Consider the following 16,815-nt stretch of genomic DNA (forward strand, 5'->3'; position numbering starts at 1 on the left):
TCCTTCTCACCCCATCTCCCATTCAACACGACCTCTATACAGGTGTAGAATGGGAGATGTGGCCACAGTGGTATTACTAACTACCGGTGGTGGCCACACTAGTATTACTAACTACTGGTGGTGGCCACACCGGTATTACTAACTACCGGTGGTGGCCACACTGGTATTACTAACTACCGGTGGTGGCCACACTAGTATTACTAACTACCGGTGGTGGCCACACCGGTATTACTAACTACCGGTGGTGGCCACACTGGTATTACTAACTACCGGTGGTGGCCACACTAGTATTACTAACTACCGGTGGTGGCCACACCGGTATTACTAACTACCAGTGGTGGCCACACTGGTATTACTAACTACCGGTGGTGGCCACACTGGTATTACTAACTACCGGTGGTGGCCACACTGGTATTACTAACTACCGGTGGTGGCCACACTGGTATTACTAACTACCGGTGCTGGCCACACTGGTATTACTAACTACCGGTGGTGGCCACACTGGTATTACTAACTACAGGTGGTGGCCACAGTGGTATTACTAACTACAGGTGGTGGCCACACTGGTATTACTAACTACCGGTGGTGGCCACACTGGTATTACTAACTACCGGTGGTGGCCACACTGGTATTACTGGCCACTCAGTAATGAAAATTATGAAATATTAATACAGAAATTGCCTTGTCACTTGAGTCCTAGATTTCAGCTTTAAGCAATTAAAAGTGTGATAGAAGCATACTCATGTATAAAACAACTGTTCTAAGGTAAACCCCAGCCTATTAGTAAACAGATACCAAATACTTTTACATTACAAGTAGGCTTTTCTATACATTCTGAAATCCCATCAACTCTGCACAGAGAAACCATGAAGACCAAAATAACATAATCTTTTCAAAAACTCAGTGCAATTATTCTGAAATGATATATGAGGGTCTGAATCCTAATACGGAGTATAATGCAGAAGCATAATAAACCCATATAAGAACTGTTCAGAGGACCTGAGACGTCAGTGAGCATTAAGTGCTCTCTTGGGACAGGAAAGCAAGAATGGACCCTTATTAAATGGCAGCCATTTTACATGACTGACTGCATTTTCTGCTGCTTGAGGGTGACAAACAAAATGGCCTCCAAATAGTTGGATTCATTGGTAAATGCATGACTAAAAATAGATAGCAAATCAACTCTATGATGCACAGGTAATCACTTGATAAAAAAGCATACTAAAATATTTCTATATGTGGCCGATAAGAAATGGTCAATCCACGAAAATACGGCCTTTTAAGTAGAAATTGTGCACCAATATAGATTTTTTAAATCCTGTTAAAGTGCCCTGTAATATAGACCACATTTACAATTCAATAAATCAGATTATTTTTATATGAATAGACTTGAAGTCTCTCTGTGCACCCTGTTTGACTTCTAGGAAGATTTTAACCAGGACGGGCTCATAATAATGGCTGGAACGGTATCAATAGAATGGTATCGAACACAACAAACACACAGTTTACATGTGTTTGATACCCTTTAATTCACTCCATTCCAGACATTATTATGAGATGTCCTCCCCTCAGCAGCCTCCTGTGGTAGTTATTTTCACACAATGTTGATTGCCACTTCAACCTTATTACCCATAGATAGACAGGCTAGAAATGTTTTAAGAATAATAATTTTAAAAATGAAGGTTGCATTCAATTGCCACTTCCTGTTGCACACAACACGCTTCCATTCCCCCTGTCACAATGGGATTTATGGATGAATTAAGATGAAATCCTCAACCCTGTTACTTTATTTGCCATTTAATAGGCACTTACTATCGTCATTATTAAATTGTTTACCTCTAGAGATAGGAAGTCTTGTTTTCTATTATGTTGAACATGTGCCCGTTATGACAGTGTTAAAATTAGGTGAAATTAAACGTTTTTATTGACAGAGTTACACTTCTCAAAAGGTACCGAATGGGTGGAATGACCCCAAAGCTGTGTGACACGTCAGGTTTACACTGTTAGTTTACTACGTATTCAGCTACTATTGACACACTTTCCCCTCTCAATTAACACTCAAGATGAATTTGCTGAAGCATATTATTCCTGTTCCTCAACACTTCTGTCCCATCTGATCAAGTCGGGAAGAGAAGTTGTCACAATCAGAGCATATGATAGGTGACAAAGGATTTGAACGAGAAACAGTCACACGAATGGCCTAATTACCAAATCCTGCATATTCATGCATTAACCCATAAGACACATACTAGAACAAAATGTTAATGTTGTCCCCTATCCACCTCATGCTGAGAGAGGGAAGGTCTGTTGGTGTTTTGGCTCGATAGTCATTCACATTCCCCTGGATAAGATGGACAACGCGGCCGGAGCCCAGCCCTTCCCAGACCACCTTTCTTTCCAAGCCAAGGCACCACAGGTGGCTTCCCACCACTTCTTTCTGCAAACGGAAGGAGACGGAGGGAGTCACAGGCATTTAGCGAGACAGACAGATACATTAACACACCATGGCCAAACGCCACCCCATTAATCTGTAGCTCGTTGGGGCCTGTCGGGGCTGGCAAGGCAGGGCTGGAGCTTCTCCAAGGAATGTTGAGCCTAGGCACAATGGGTGGGTCCCTCAATGAGTAGCGTGCCACTGCCATGGTGCCACCCCAGCACTCTGAAGTCAGCAAACAAACCTGTATACCTAGAGGCCTTTTGAAACCCCTGAAACGTTGCAAATCTGATGTTGAAGAAAGGCAGTTATGACAACACATTATTTTACTGGTCTAAAAATGCCCTTCACATATTCTCCTGGACTAAAAAGGCCTTAAGTCATCTGAAATTTCCAAGGGCCTCTCTAAAGTTGTTACAGCAACACACCATAAAGGCATGAACCCGTAGGATTCAGGACCAAGAAGCAGGTAAGAAAAAGATTAAGAAAGATATAGTAGAAGTAATAGATCTGCTACATATGAAATATGATTCTCCCTAATGTGTTCTCACCTACTGACCACACATATCGATAGAGGAGACTTTTAACAAGGTTTTTTCTAGGCTCAGCTGTAGGAGCGTGACTTCTGGGGGTATATCCCAAATTACACTCTATTCCTTATAAAGTGCACTACTTTGGACCAGAACCCATCTGGTCAAAAGTAGTGTACTTTATAGGGAATGGGCTTTGGTCAAAAGTATTGCACTTTATAGGGAATAGGGTGCCATTTGGGATGCAAGCCTGGTATGAGAGACTGTCTGCTATGACATGCTGAAGTCTTGTGGCTGATTTATTAAAGCACTATTTCAGCCCTGTTTGTAGTCAACCTCTATGACATACTTAGAGTCATTTCTGAAATGGATATGCATGGCCATGTGATATGCATGGTCATGTGATATGCATGGTCATGTGATATGCATGGTCATGTGATATGCATGGTCATGTGATATGCATGGTCATGTGATATGCATGGTCATGTGATACAAGTATGGTATGTTAAAACCAGCGCTTTAACTTACACATAGCGACAATAGCAAATATTTTTAATGATCACTTGATAAATATTAGATATTAATATGATTATGCTAATCTCTTGTCATAATATCAGTCATGAGCTCACAGAAGTGAGCAGCCATGGTCATCAAAAAGAAAGGAGGACCAAGGCACTCTTCATATAATTCATTAAAATGCCTTTATTAGTATGGCATGTTCAATAGAAACGTTTTTTAAAACTACACGTTTCGGCTGCATGGTATTCGTCAGGGAGGACTCATGGTGTTTAAGTGCAGAACCTGTCTTCTCTCTAAGCACGACAGTGAGTCTGCGTCTGCCATGTAACCTCGAGCTAAGCAACTTCATATGCCCGTCTCGCTCTTCACTCTATCAAGGAATTATGCAATTACATTAGGGTAGTACATGGTTTCTCTCTCTCTCCCCTTCTCTCTCTCTATTTTCCAGCAATTTTCCACTTGAGCAGACTGACCTAACCTACCTGATCTTAGACCACCACTCCTACTCTGATGCTTTATGAATACAGGCCATGATCTGCAGGGGATAGACTGTCTGCCTGGCTGATGGAGACATAGATAGGCAATAGATTTATTACTAACTGTATTTATGGCTCATAGGAGATATTGTACCAGTGGGTAGATAGACAAGGATTCAAAGTGACTTTGGCGGCTTGCTGCTGTTGATCAGCTATGCGATAGATACAGTGATTTAGTCTGCCATTTTAGTCTTATAGATGTTGATATATTATCAGTAATATAATTCTGCCTGGTTGATTACAGGATGTATGGGCTGAGGATGGACGGGGGAAGATAGGTGGATGGTTGAGGGGGTAGTTCAAAGTGTCCACTTATCCTTATGATACTTATCTTTACTGCAGGAAAATAGAGATCTGAGGAAGGTGCTGCGGACGGACAGAAAGACAGACACACACACACTCCCAATTCAACGACGATAGTGGAGTAGTTGTGTGTGACTGGGGCAACCCGTACTTCTCCTTTTATCTGACTCTCTCTAGTAGTGGGTCTCTACTCCTCTATTTCTCTGTGTGACTCTAGTAGTGGGTCTCTCCTCTCTTTCTCTGTGTGACTCTAGTAGTGGGTCTCTCCTCCTCTTTCTCTGTGTGACTCTCTAGTAGTGGGTCTCTCCTCCTCTTTCTCTGTGTGACTCTCTAGTAGTGGGTCTCTCCTCCTCTCTTTCTCTGTGTGACTCTCTAGTAGTGGGTCTCTCCTCCTCTCCTCTAATGACACCAGTCAGCCCAGCAGTGTTATCCAGCAGGCAGCACCACCTCCCTTCAGGGATAAGATTTTATGACTGAAACCTGACACCGTTTCTGTGTCCTATAAGCGACAGAGCTGTAACTCACTTCAAAGGCAGCTGGCATCGAATCACAGCACAGTCATAAATTCCCCTGTCAGGCCTGGGCCAATCAGGATGCGGCACTAAATCACACCTGTCACTCTGGCAGCCAATGGAAAGACAGTGGCGGTAAATCTGTCAGAGGTACTGTTAACAGTGTTGTGGTGTGGTTGGGCAATCCGTGGGGAAGGAGGGAGGGGAGAAAGTGAGAGAGAAAGAATAGATGACAGAGGGAGGAGGGGAGGGAGAAAGGGAGTGAACTGAAAGCACAGAGGTATGACACAGAATAAAACGCTTGTTTTCTCCCTCTCTAATTCTTAGGCCACGCCATGTTCAAAGCCACATCCATAATATACCACGGTAAAAACTAAAGGAGCTTAAAGAGGGCAGGCTGAGGAATTAGTGAGTAAAACAAGACTAAACACAGCCCCAAAAGAGGAGAAACACATCCCCTGAGGGATGGTACTGGACTTGGATAAACCAGGATAAACATCCATAAAGCCTGATGCCTACATTGAAAATCAGTTTCACTGCATCTGTATTCTACTCCTGCATCACTAGCCTACTCATGCATCACTAGCCTACTCCTGCATCACTAGCCTAGTCCTGCATCACTAGCCTACTCCTGCATCACTAGCCTAGTCCTGCATCACTAGCCTACTCCTGCATCACTAGCCTAGTCCTGCATCACTAGCCTACTCCTGCATCACTAGCCTAGTCCTGCATCACTAGCCTACTCCTGCATCACTAGCCTACTCCTGCATCACTAGCCTAGTCCTGCATCACTAGCCTACTCCTGCATCACTAGCCTAGTCCTGCATCACTAGCCTACTCCAGGCAAACTCTGTGTTGATACCAGTTGGCTGACAGTGGGACCAGCTGGAGACATTGGGGCAGACAAAGGGACTAACTGGCTGAAGGCAGGCTGGGCTTTGGCGGACACTTCCCCGGGTCTGAAGCTCAGGGTATGTGTCTGCGTGCCGAGAGTGAGCTGGCTGACCAGGTGTGATCCCTCCTACAGGTCTCTGCAGACAGCCGGTCCAAATGAAGAGCAGTTGTTGTCTGGGTACTACAGCACAGCAGGGCAGAGACCTGGATGTGAAAGGATTTCATTCTGCTTCTAAGTCACACAAACAGAGAGAAAAGATAGGAGAGAGGATAGAGAGTAAGAAGAGAGAGGAGAGAGAAGTGCTTCTAAATCACACAAACAGAGAGAGAGAAGAGAGGAGAGAGGATAGAGAGTAAGAAGAGAGAGAAGTGCTACTAAATCACACAAACAGAGAGAGAGAAGAGAGGACAGAGGATAGAGAGTAAGAAGAGAGAGGAGAGAGAAGTGCTACTAAATCACACAAACAGAGAGAGAGAAGAGGAGAGAGGATAGAGAGTAAGAAGAGAGAGGAGAGAGAAGTGCTTCTAAATCACACAAACAGAGAGAGAGAAGAGAGGAGAGAGGATAGAGAGTAAGAAGAGAGAGGAGAGAGAAGTGCTACTAAATCACACAAACAGAGAGAGAGAAGAGGAGAGAGGATAGAGAGTAAGAAGAGAGAGGAGAGAGAAGTGCTTCTAAATCACACAAACAGAGAGAGAGAAGAGAGGAGAGAGAGTAAGAAGAGAGAGAGAAAGAGAAAGAGAGAGAGACCTGGCTCTAAAGAGAATACAGGCTATGTGCATACTGCCCACAAAATGAGGTGGAAACTGAGCTGCACTTCTTAACCTCCTGCCAAATGTGTGACCATACTAGAGACAGATACTTCCCTCAAATTACACAGACCCACAAAGAATTTGAAAACAAGTAAGGGAGAGAGAGAGAGAGAGAGAGAGAGAGAGAGAGAGAGAATGGGAAAAACAACCATATGAGCTACTGCAAAAGGCATAGGGGAATAGTAGTGCAAAAAGGTGGAGTATTTTGTCAATTTACTAACCCTTGATAACGCATGTCATTAACCTTTAAACGTGTTGGAAAATGTATTTGACATAGTTTGAGAAGCAAATGAAATGTGATAGGTGGATAAATATGTTCATGCAAAAGCACTGTTATTCAATGATGGGGTCAAAAGCGGTATCCTAACAAACATGTAACTTTCCCACTGGAATGATGAACAGTAGCTAACAGACCAGCTCGGGTCCTGGTGACATACATCAACACAGAATTAAACACTCACATCAGCAATTGATCATCATCTTATGTAATTAATAGTATCACCATCTTTGTTGTTGTTGTTGCAAAAACATACATTGTATGTTGAGTTCTGGCTGAGGAGACCGGGACAGAGAGAATGTGCAGTGGTGTGTTCTCTGGCACTGCTGTTGGCTGGCTTCTCTACGGAGCAGAGCAGCAATGATTTTCTATTCTATGGGAATACATAGAATAGAAAATGTTTTCCTGGTGTAATACAGATACATTGGGGTATAGTACTAAGGTCTGGTGTGTGTAATGTGTCTGCGTCTTACACATTATAGTCTAAGACTTCAACACAGGCATAATTCATGTTCTATTTTTATGAAATGTTTGATAGGGTAGAACAGGGGTGTCAAACTCATATTACGCCGGGGGCCGCATTCAGTCTTCAATGAGGTCCGGAGCGCAACATTGGATATTGATTGTATTTCCTCGCCGTTTTTTACTCAAACCACCCGCGTATGTTTGACACCCCTGTATAGTGTATTGGACCATTGCTATTTTCCCCAGCCTTGAGTCTTTGACTAGGGCAGGCCATTGAGAAGTATATAGCTCAGTCACCAGCCAAACACCATGTAAATATTTATCATTTACTGACTCACACACACACTCTCTTTTATCGTACACAGCATCGATCAATTACAAGCCTCTAGCCCATTACATGCTCCTGACTGTTTAACAGCATGTTATGTACAGCGTGTCAAGCCATGGTGTTACAGACTACCATACTCATTCCTGTATAATTCATATAAATTACCTCTCTGTCTTTTTACGACGGTGTAACTATAATTAGCAGATGAAAGGGGGTCGTTGACTGCCCCAAGGTACCGCCTGCCCTGCTGAAGGAATACCTAGACGGGAAATGAGTGAGGGGACGGCAGGACACACACTCACAAGCACATGCACAAACACACACACAAAATATGACTGAAACATATTGAATATCTAGATGAAAACTAAGTGATGGGATGACCCAGGAGGCACCAACGTGTGTGTGTGTGATCCATTTGAACCCTCTCCAGTCCCTCTCTGCCCTGCTGGGTGAGGACACAGTGAGGTGGATCTAATCTAATCACTTACTGCATTGCTGTTGTCTAGATCTGCTGTGCTGTCTAACCTTGTCCTCTTTAACCTTCACATTCTAGCCTGGATAAACTAGACTGAACGCTATTGAAACAATGGAGCCTTTCACATCTCCCCTCCCCCAAAATCACACACGTGTTTGGGTCGGGACATATAGAATCGGGAATAGGGAATAGGCAGAATTTTTAAATCTGAATGAATAGATCCAACACTATATCCTAATAATTTCATAATCGCACAAATGCAATTCAGTGGCATCTCTACATCCATTTAAGAGAGTAAAGAGCAGTTGACTTGTCCACCTAGCAACACAAACTGTAGGCTTTTACAATGGACCTGACTGGAGGCCAGCCAAGACAATGGATCTGCCAGATGAGTAATGTTTCATTAACTTCACTTAACTTCTTCCTCTCGCTCTGTGTCCCTGGCAGACAAAAATACAAGCATCCACTCTGCTGTTACTGCATCTTATAGACAGGCTGCAGGACATACAGCTATTCTCAAGCAATCACACCCGTCAGACATGAGTGCATTTCTCAATTGGTCAAATTAACATTTGGGGGCTCAAGGGAGAATGATACAATTACTCCATGCAAAGAGAAGGGGTTTAGAGTCTAGCTCCCTTTCCTTTGACTATCATCATGAATGTGTGTGATCAGGCTCCAGGACAGAAGCAGCTCGATAACTGAACACCCCCTTTCTCTTTGATCTTGCTCTTCCCTTCATCCCTCTGCCAAATCATCATTAAAGATAGAGATTAGAGGAAGGATAGAGGGATCAGAGAAGAGGCCCAAAGGAAGGGGGGCTTTAGGTGAGGAAGCCCATTTACTCACTGTGTTTGATAGTAGCAGTAGTACTGCATGGTCCTAGAGACAAGCTGGGGTTGTCAACTTACAACTGGCTTTGTGAGTTACTACAGCCAAGACACTAAAGGAAAATCTATGAAGGAGTTATGACTTTTATTGGATTCAGAGGAGGCTGGTGAGAGGAGCTATAGGAAGACGGGCTCATTGTAATGGCTGGAATGAAATCAATGGAACGGTATCAACCACATCAAACATACGATAACCACATTTGACTCCGTTCCATCAATACAGCCAATACAATGAGTCCGTTCTCCTGTAGCTCCTCCCACCACTGACGTTGTTATATCATGGACATTGAATGATATACTGATGCTGATGCTTCTTACAAACCAGACATGTACCGCCATCTGTTTGTGTTGCCTCAGGAAAACATGAGTAATGCTGAAAATAGAGCCAAGGTCTGGACAAGGAGGACCGCTCACTCCAAAACGGTCCACATTAGGCATGGATGGACCAGTTACACAATACCTTAAAGACGTCAGCTTAACATGGTGTGTAGCTACACCAGGGACAAATTTATCAGGCACCAAATCGAGAAAAAAAGACTGAAGAGCGACTAACATTCTATTTCTCGTTGAGAAATGTTGTGTAAAGTTCTCAGTTGTGTGCCCTAATGAACATGACCCCACTGGTAGTGAAATGCAGACATTAACAAGAACAGGAATATTTTTGTAATAGACATCACTGCCAGGTTCATATCTACATGATAGTCTGCTCTCACAGCCACTTCTCTGGAGGGCATCTGTCATTTGCATTAAGATGAGCTTGTGTATGTTTGTGTGAGGCAGGGGGGAATTATCAAGAAGAAAAAACAGTTAGCTGAAGCACACATTTCATCTCTCCATTGCTCAGTTTGAAATGGATCACAAGTGCAGGATGATTATCAAGGGGAAAAACTTGACTAATTAGATGTGACCGATTTGTAAACACCACAATTTTACAGCATCGAAACACAACACATAACTGAAAATGTCTCAGACACTTACACGTAAAGTGTTAACCTCAGGAATGTGTTTTGGTACATTGACCAGAAGATGGAGCCCTTGCTTTAGCTGTGAGTCGCTCCCTGTCTGGCTAGCAGAGTTCTAAGTACCATGGTGTGACAAGGGAACTCTGCAACCAAGGAAACAGTACATGGTTCAAGTGGACTGAAATTCTACATAATCTACAGTATAAAAGAGCATATTTATATATTATAGTGGCTACCTGAGCTTCCATTCAATAAACCCTGACATTGAAATATGTTAAAGTGTGACAAGAACAAAAAGGGCAAACAATCACAAAATATAGTCACAACTTTAGTGTCTATAAATGTTTTTATTCAAAAGATTTAAATGCTTGAATTTATCCAGTATTCTGAAGGAACAAAGTGACTAACAACAAGGTTGTTCTGACCATATGTCTGTACCATAGAAATAATTCCTTCCTATTGCTATGGTCTGTACTATAGTTAACACATGGAATGTTATCAGAGATGAGGGACATAAAGCTGTCAACTTAAATGGTAAGAAAATGCAAACCAGGCAGCAAGAATGTATTGGCACACTACCATCCAATATCCCTCTCACAGCTAGCTACATAGCCAGATACAAGAATACCCTTTTACAGTAACGACACATGATAGAAATAATAAATTCAGACAGACAATACTCAAAGATATCCCTGGCCCTGGGAGTCTGATTGGATGAGTGATCAGCCTCTCCTGAATCCTGATTGGAGGAATGGTGTGGAGTGAGTAGAGGGGAAGAGATGACATCAGAGAGAGGAGGCATGTGTAATGGTGGTACAGTATTAGATGAGGGGAGTTGACAGGTCCTATCGTAGCAGAGACCATTTGATCTGTTCCTTGGCAGACTGTAGCACCTGTAGAAGAAAACTGGCCTTCTAAAATAGATCATACAAATAACATACAAACACACACGTTTGTATAATGAGCCTCCAGTCTGTGTTTGACATCCATTTGAACTTTCTTTGCATTTCAAAAATTAGACTTTCCCTTTCGAAACAAATGTAAATTAATACTACCAAGATGGATAGACTGAGACCAACTGCCCAAAGCAGACGATTTTATCTCAATAACAAATCATTTCTGGTTAACAATTAAGCACCTTACTGTAATAGTTTTTGATTAAAATGGTCAAAAGGAAACAAAAATATTTTTAGCAAAAATATTTTAAAAAATTCAAACAATTTTGATAGGACTGTCTTGGAGTTGCCTGAGTGAGGGACCTAATTGGAGTTGCCTAATGGGAGGGATATGTAAGCAGAAACTATACGTGTTATTGTAAGATGTTTGAGAGTCGGTTATTGGTCTATTAATTTCTACCGCCTGGTAATGTCACCAGGCAGGCCATAATTCCACCCATGCAAAACCCGCTGATGAGAAGGTCCAGTGTAGATAGTTGCTGGTTGTAAAAACTCAGGAAATAATACTGCTAACATTTATTTTATTTTTTTACAATTTTACAGTGTTAGTTTCATTAGCTGTTCTACAAATATGACAAAACACAGGAAACCCTCATTTTGACTGCACTGGGTCTTTAAGTAAATGAAGGGAGACCACATGATTTACACATTTACCTCAAACTTTGACAAAGACTAGATAGAGAAAGATGAGGAATGCAAGTAAAGCAAAATATGCAGGAATGAATTCATGATTAATTTGTTGAAGGAAAAGAACCACAAGGAAGACAGCCAGCCATTAATCATTAGACAGGGAGGGAGAGAGAAGGGATGAGAGGACAGCAGCTTCTTAAATGAGAACATAATCAAGACTGGAGAGGACCTCAGCTCATAGGCCACACACACACCGCCTGCCTATAATTAGCAATCGTGGGCTTTCCATATATAAGGAAGAGTGGAAGCAGTAGGATTGGAGAGTGATGTTGAAGTATATGAGGGACGTCGGTAGCCTGGAAACCCAGACTTAATTCAGCTCCATTTCAGTTAGGTTTTCACTAAATTAGTTAAGTGAAACAAGTGAGGTAAAATATAGTTTGATTCAGTCTGGATTCCCAGGCTAGGACGTTGGGCCCAGCTCTTAAGCTTGTAAGGCTGGGCCCTGGTCAAAAGTAGTGCACTACATAGGGACTAGGGTGCTATTTGGACACATCCTAAGTCTCAGGAGAGTAGAGAGTGAATAATGTAATGGCGCATGATCCACACTGAACAATGTAGTATGCGGAGATGAATGAGGTAACTAGGGCTGTTGTACTCACCTGGGTGACAGTCTGCTCTGAGTAAGGCACATCTTCCCCCTGTAGAAGAGATTACATACTGGGGTTAGGCAACCACACTCAGAACATTAAGAGTCCACTTGGTTGAGTAAAGAGTGTTTTCTGAAGAGGAAAGGGACCCTTACCCTTAGTGCCACGCGGTAGACCACTTGCTGAGGATCACTTTCCAGAATCACTCTTTAGGAGACAGCAGAGAGAGAAGCTTGTTATCACTCACACTGTGCAAATAGACAGCCACACTGGACCAGACCACAGCTGTCTTATGACTGTGTTTCACCAAGATCATACAACCATCCTTATTGGTTTGGACGGTTGAAAATAAGCAGTGGTAATACATTGAGTCAATATTCAAACATTTTAAGACATTGACCTCACCCCCCATCCACAATTTCATCCACAGCGAGAAAGAGACCTTCCATATTCTCAAGTAGAGCTCTCCTCTCAACATTCTTTCTACAGAGAAAGACAGATAATTATTCAAGGTTTGCCTTTTGATGAAAGATGGCAAAAGATGTGATGTAAGATTTAGCTCTCACCTCAACATTCGTCTCAGTGAGTTAAACAAACAGTTCAGAACAGATTTAGCTCTCACCTCAACATTTGGCTCAGTGAGTCAAACAGACAGTTTAGAACAGCCATTAGCATCAACTGTTGGAGGGGAACAAAACACAGAAACAACAAAAAGGTCATTTAGAGCATGGCAGAGTGCACTGCACCGAAATTAATCATACAATTTATTCATTTTATGTCTCCAATCACGGCCTTCCAATATGATTACCTCATTTTCATGCGAGCTTCCAACGACATAGAAGAAGAGATCAATGTTGCTCTTGTAGACAACTGTGAGGCCCTCTAGCAAAGCGATCTCACCTGAGTATAAACAGAAACATGACAATGGCTGCATTTATACATGGAGGCAAATTGTGATTATTTTTTTCACAAATTGGTCTTCTGACCAATGAGATCAGCTCTGAAAATGATCTGATGTGAAAAGATTTGATTGCTCAAAAGAGCAATTAGTAGACAAAAGACCAGAACACTATTCACTGACCTGAGAATATGTACATGTGTGTATTAAAATGCATTTCATACTGTCAGTCCGGTGTGTCTTGCTGAATATGTTCTTCTCAAAAGCTTTCTGTTCCTTTACTGAAGGGTAGGTGTCATCATAATACTGTAAATAAAGCATTAATAAAGAGGCGTTAAACTACAACTAATTGTTGTTTGTACATTTCATATGGTATGCTAATAATGCAGCTGTGTATTACATAATGACAGAATGAGTTACATAGCAGGGATCACCAACTTTGGCCCTAAGGTACTGGGTGTATGCAGGCTTTTGTTCCAGCCAAGTACTAACACACCTTTATGTAATACACTTATCAAAGTCTTACTTTAGCATAGAGTCGTTCTCCATCATTATCCAGAATGAGGACTGCTTTCACGGTGTATAATGACGGTTCCTGTTGTGAAGATACACAGACATGACTGCCTTGCAGATAAGTTACACATCATCAATACACAGTAGCTAGCTAGCTAGCTAACGTTAGCAAACTAGCAAGCTACCTAACTAAAGAAAAGTACACTTACTAGCGGAAACATGTGTCATTACTACGCTGATAGCCATTCCTAGTAACTACGCATTGTAAACAGATATTTGCTGCTGTAACTAACTAGCAAGTTAGTTTTCTAAAACACCGGATGGTGAGTTCGCCAGGTAACGTTACCGTCTATAGCTAACTAACTAACAGCTCCTTCCCAATTCTAAGCAGGCAGCAAGCACACTAATCTCTCTTTTCCAAAGGTTGCTACACTCCCAACAAAAATCGAATCAGGAAATATAACATAAAGAATGATTTTTTTTTAAATAATAAACGTTACCAGCATTACCGTATCCATCTTATTTGCTAAGTTGCTAGCTAGCAAACTTCCTAGTTAGCTGCCTAAACGTTTATCTCGTCTTCCATTGGATGATAAACCGCATCAATCAAAACGCCCCGCTATGACACCGCTCATTCTGTTCTGAGGACAGAGTTCAAGCACAGACAGAACAATGGCTTTAGTTATAAAAATCGTTGGTACAGGTCAACAAGCCCATAACAACAATTTATATACACACTAGATGACAAATTAGGAGTGCTGTGTTGAAGCCACAGTGCCTCCAATTTGGCACTCCCCCACAGTTGCGTAAAAGGGTTGCACATTTTTAAATAGTTTTCCGAATTTCAGTTTATGTGATAAAACAAGCATGTATGGTGTATAGAATGATCTAACCCACTGTGAAATGTATTTTTCCATAAACAAAAATATATTGTATTTTCAGCTATTTGAAGCCCGTGTATAAAACCGAAAATAAAAGATGCAAAAACTAAACTGAAGGGGAAGCATAGAAATAGCCCACACAGAACAAATCTACTGCTTCTTAAGGCCAGTTTATACTTGCTCTACTGACATGTCTGTAGACAATTAGATTGCTACAAGTGTAGTAGGTCAAAACAACATTTCATTTATATTCCGGTGGAATGTCTGTAGACCGCCATGGCGACTGTCAGTTTCCTTGAAAAAAGTTGAAATGTCTGCGACTGTTACCGGACTGCCACAGCAACCAGACCAAATCCTCCAGTGACAAGATGATGCAGGAGTTCTAATATTCTAAGATAGAATGACCTACTTTTATTTCGTCACACTGTGGCAGTACGCTATTTTCTTTAAGGTCGCCATTACATTGTAAATAATTATCTTGTTGTGGGTTTATTTTCCTGTAATAATGAAAGCTAAAGTTAAGACATTATAGATATACCATGGACATTTAGTTTGTTGCTAACTAGTTAGCAACACACCAAAACATTGTTTAGAAAATTGCTTTTAGTTGCCTGGCTTGATAGGTTGACATTTACTCAATTCATTTTTTAACGGATGGATTTATTGGTGTTAAAATAGAGAACGTATGCTATTTGGAGCACCGGGCTGCTGATATCAAGCAGAGGCTGTTGTTTTGTGTTTAGAGCTTTTCAGAACAACAACGCCAAGTTTGATGTCGGATGGCAATAGAATGTTCATGATGTCGCTACGAGAATTGACTACAGACATGCCAATAGATGGACTGTAAACCAGCCTTTAGACTTGCTTTTAATGAGAATGACAGATCTATAACTCACAATGTAGCCCACAATGTCAGATATTGCAGCTTTAAATACATGTAACTCTGTCCTTGAAACGTTTAATTGAAATCTGTAGATCTCCATTCAGTCCTATGGAAGACTGCGCCTACTGGGAAGTGCCAATATGGCCGACCGGTGGCTTCAAAGCCTCTCAATGGTCAATACATAGCATCAGCAATCAAGGGTTCATATACAGTGCATTCGGAAAGTATTCAGACCCCTTGACTTTTTTCACATTTTGTTACATTACAGCCTTATTCTAAAACTGATTAAATCGTTTATTTCCTCATCGGGGTGGCAGGGTAGCCTAGTGGTTAGAGCTGACAAGGTACAAATCTGTCGTTCTGCCCCGGCCTAGAACCACAGCTGTCCTAGGCTGTCATTGAAAATAAGAATTTGTTCTTAACTGATTTGCCTAGTTAAATAAAGGTAAAATAAAAAAAATAAAAAAATCAATCTACACACAATACCCCATAATGACAAAGCTAGCTTTAAGCACCAGCTGTCAGAGCAGCTCACAGATTACTGCACCTGTACATAGCCCATCTATAATTTAGCCCAAACAACTACCCCTCCCCCTACTGTATTTATTTATTTATTTATTTATTTATTTTGCTCCTTTGCACCCCCATTATTTCTATCTCTACTTTGCACATTCTTCCATGCAAATCTACCATTCCAGTGTTTATTTTTTTTAAATATTTTTTTACAATTATTTTTTATTATTATTATTTATTTTTTACTTGCTATATTGTATTTACTTTGCCACCATGGCCTTTTTTGCCTTTACCTCCCTTATCTCACCTCATTTGCTCACATTGTATATAGACTCATTTTTCTACTGTATTACTGACTGTATGTTTGTTTTACTCCATGTGTAACTCTGTGTTGTTGTACGTTTCGAACTGCTTTGCTTTATCTTGGCCAGGTCGCAATTGTAAATGAGAACTTGTTCTCAACTTGCCTACCTGGTTATATAAAGGTGAAATAAATAAATAAAAAGTCTTGGTGGTTCCAAACTTCTTCCATTTAAGAATGATGGAGGCCACTGTGTTCTTGTGGACCTTCAATGCTGGAGATTTTTTTGTTACCCTTCCCCAGATCTGTGCCTCGACACAATCCTGTCTTGGGGCTCTACGAACAATTCCTTCGACCTCATGGCTCGGTTTTTACTTTGACATGCACTGTCAACAAAGGGAAGCAAAGCAACAAGCTGCCCAGTGACACGAACCTACCAGACAAGCTAAATTACTTCTATGCTCGATTTGAGGCAAATAACACTGAAACAGAGCATCAGCTGTTCCAGATGACTGCATGATCACACTCTCCGTAGCCAATGTGAGTAAGACCTTTAAACAGGTCAACATTCACAAGGACGCAGGGCCAGATGGATTACCAGGACGTATACTCCGAGCATGCGCTGACCAACTGGCAAGTGTCTTCACTGACA

At 41.6% G+C, this 16,815-nt stretch overlaps 1 protein-coding gene across 6 annotated transcripts; it reads right to left on the bottom strand.

Annotated features, from left to right (window-relative positions):
• Positions 1-10,265: 10,265 nt before the first annotated feature.
• Positions 10,266-14,337, bottom strand: LOC112216346 (coatomer subunit zeta-1). Of its 6 annotated transcripts, none has more exons than XM_024376262.2 (9): positions 14,086-14,337; positions 13,599-13,667; positions 13,297-13,378; positions 12,983-13,074; positions 12,797-12,852; positions 12,580-12,657; positions 12,330-12,381; positions 12,187-12,225; positions 10,266-10,852 (listed from the first exon to the last, which is right to left on the bottom strand). In XM_024376262.2, the coding sequence occupies exons 1-9, from the start codon at positions 14,101-14,103 to the stop codon at positions 10,784-10,786; spliced, it is 555 nt and encodes a 184-aa protein (XP_024232030.1). In that variant the 5' UTR covers positions 14,104-14,337; the 3' UTR covers positions 10,266-10,783. The 6 variants fall into 6 exon arrangements, with proteins under 6 accessions (XP_024232030.1, XP_024232033.1, XP_024232036.1 ...); XM_024376265.2 differs by having other exon boundaries at positions 14,095-14,336; XM_024376268.2 differs by having other exon boundaries at positions 10,266-10,831; positions 14,095-14,328.
• Between the last annotated feature and the right edge of the window lie 2,478 nt (positions 14,338-16,815).

This window comes from Oncorhynchus tshawytscha, linkage group LG16, assembly GCF_018296145.1.
Source record: "Oncorhynchus tshawytscha isolate Ot180627B linkage group LG16, Otsh_v2.0, whole genome shotgun sequence".
NCBI lineage: Eukaryota > Metazoa > Chordata > Actinopteri > Salmoniformes > Salmonidae > Oncorhynchus > Oncorhynchus tshawytscha.

Excerpts from the sequence above, each read along its gene's own strand:
- LOC112216346 (XM_024376262.2), bottom strand. Across the intron at positions 13,379-13,598 it reads GAGAACGACTCTATGCTAAA|TATTATGATGACACCTACCC; the intron begins GTAAGACTTTGA and ends CTTTATTTACAG. Across the intron at positions 12,658-12,796 it reads TCACTGAGCCAAATGTTGAG|AAAGAATGTTGAGAGGAGAG; the intron begins GTGAGAGCTAAA and ends CTTTCTCTGTAG.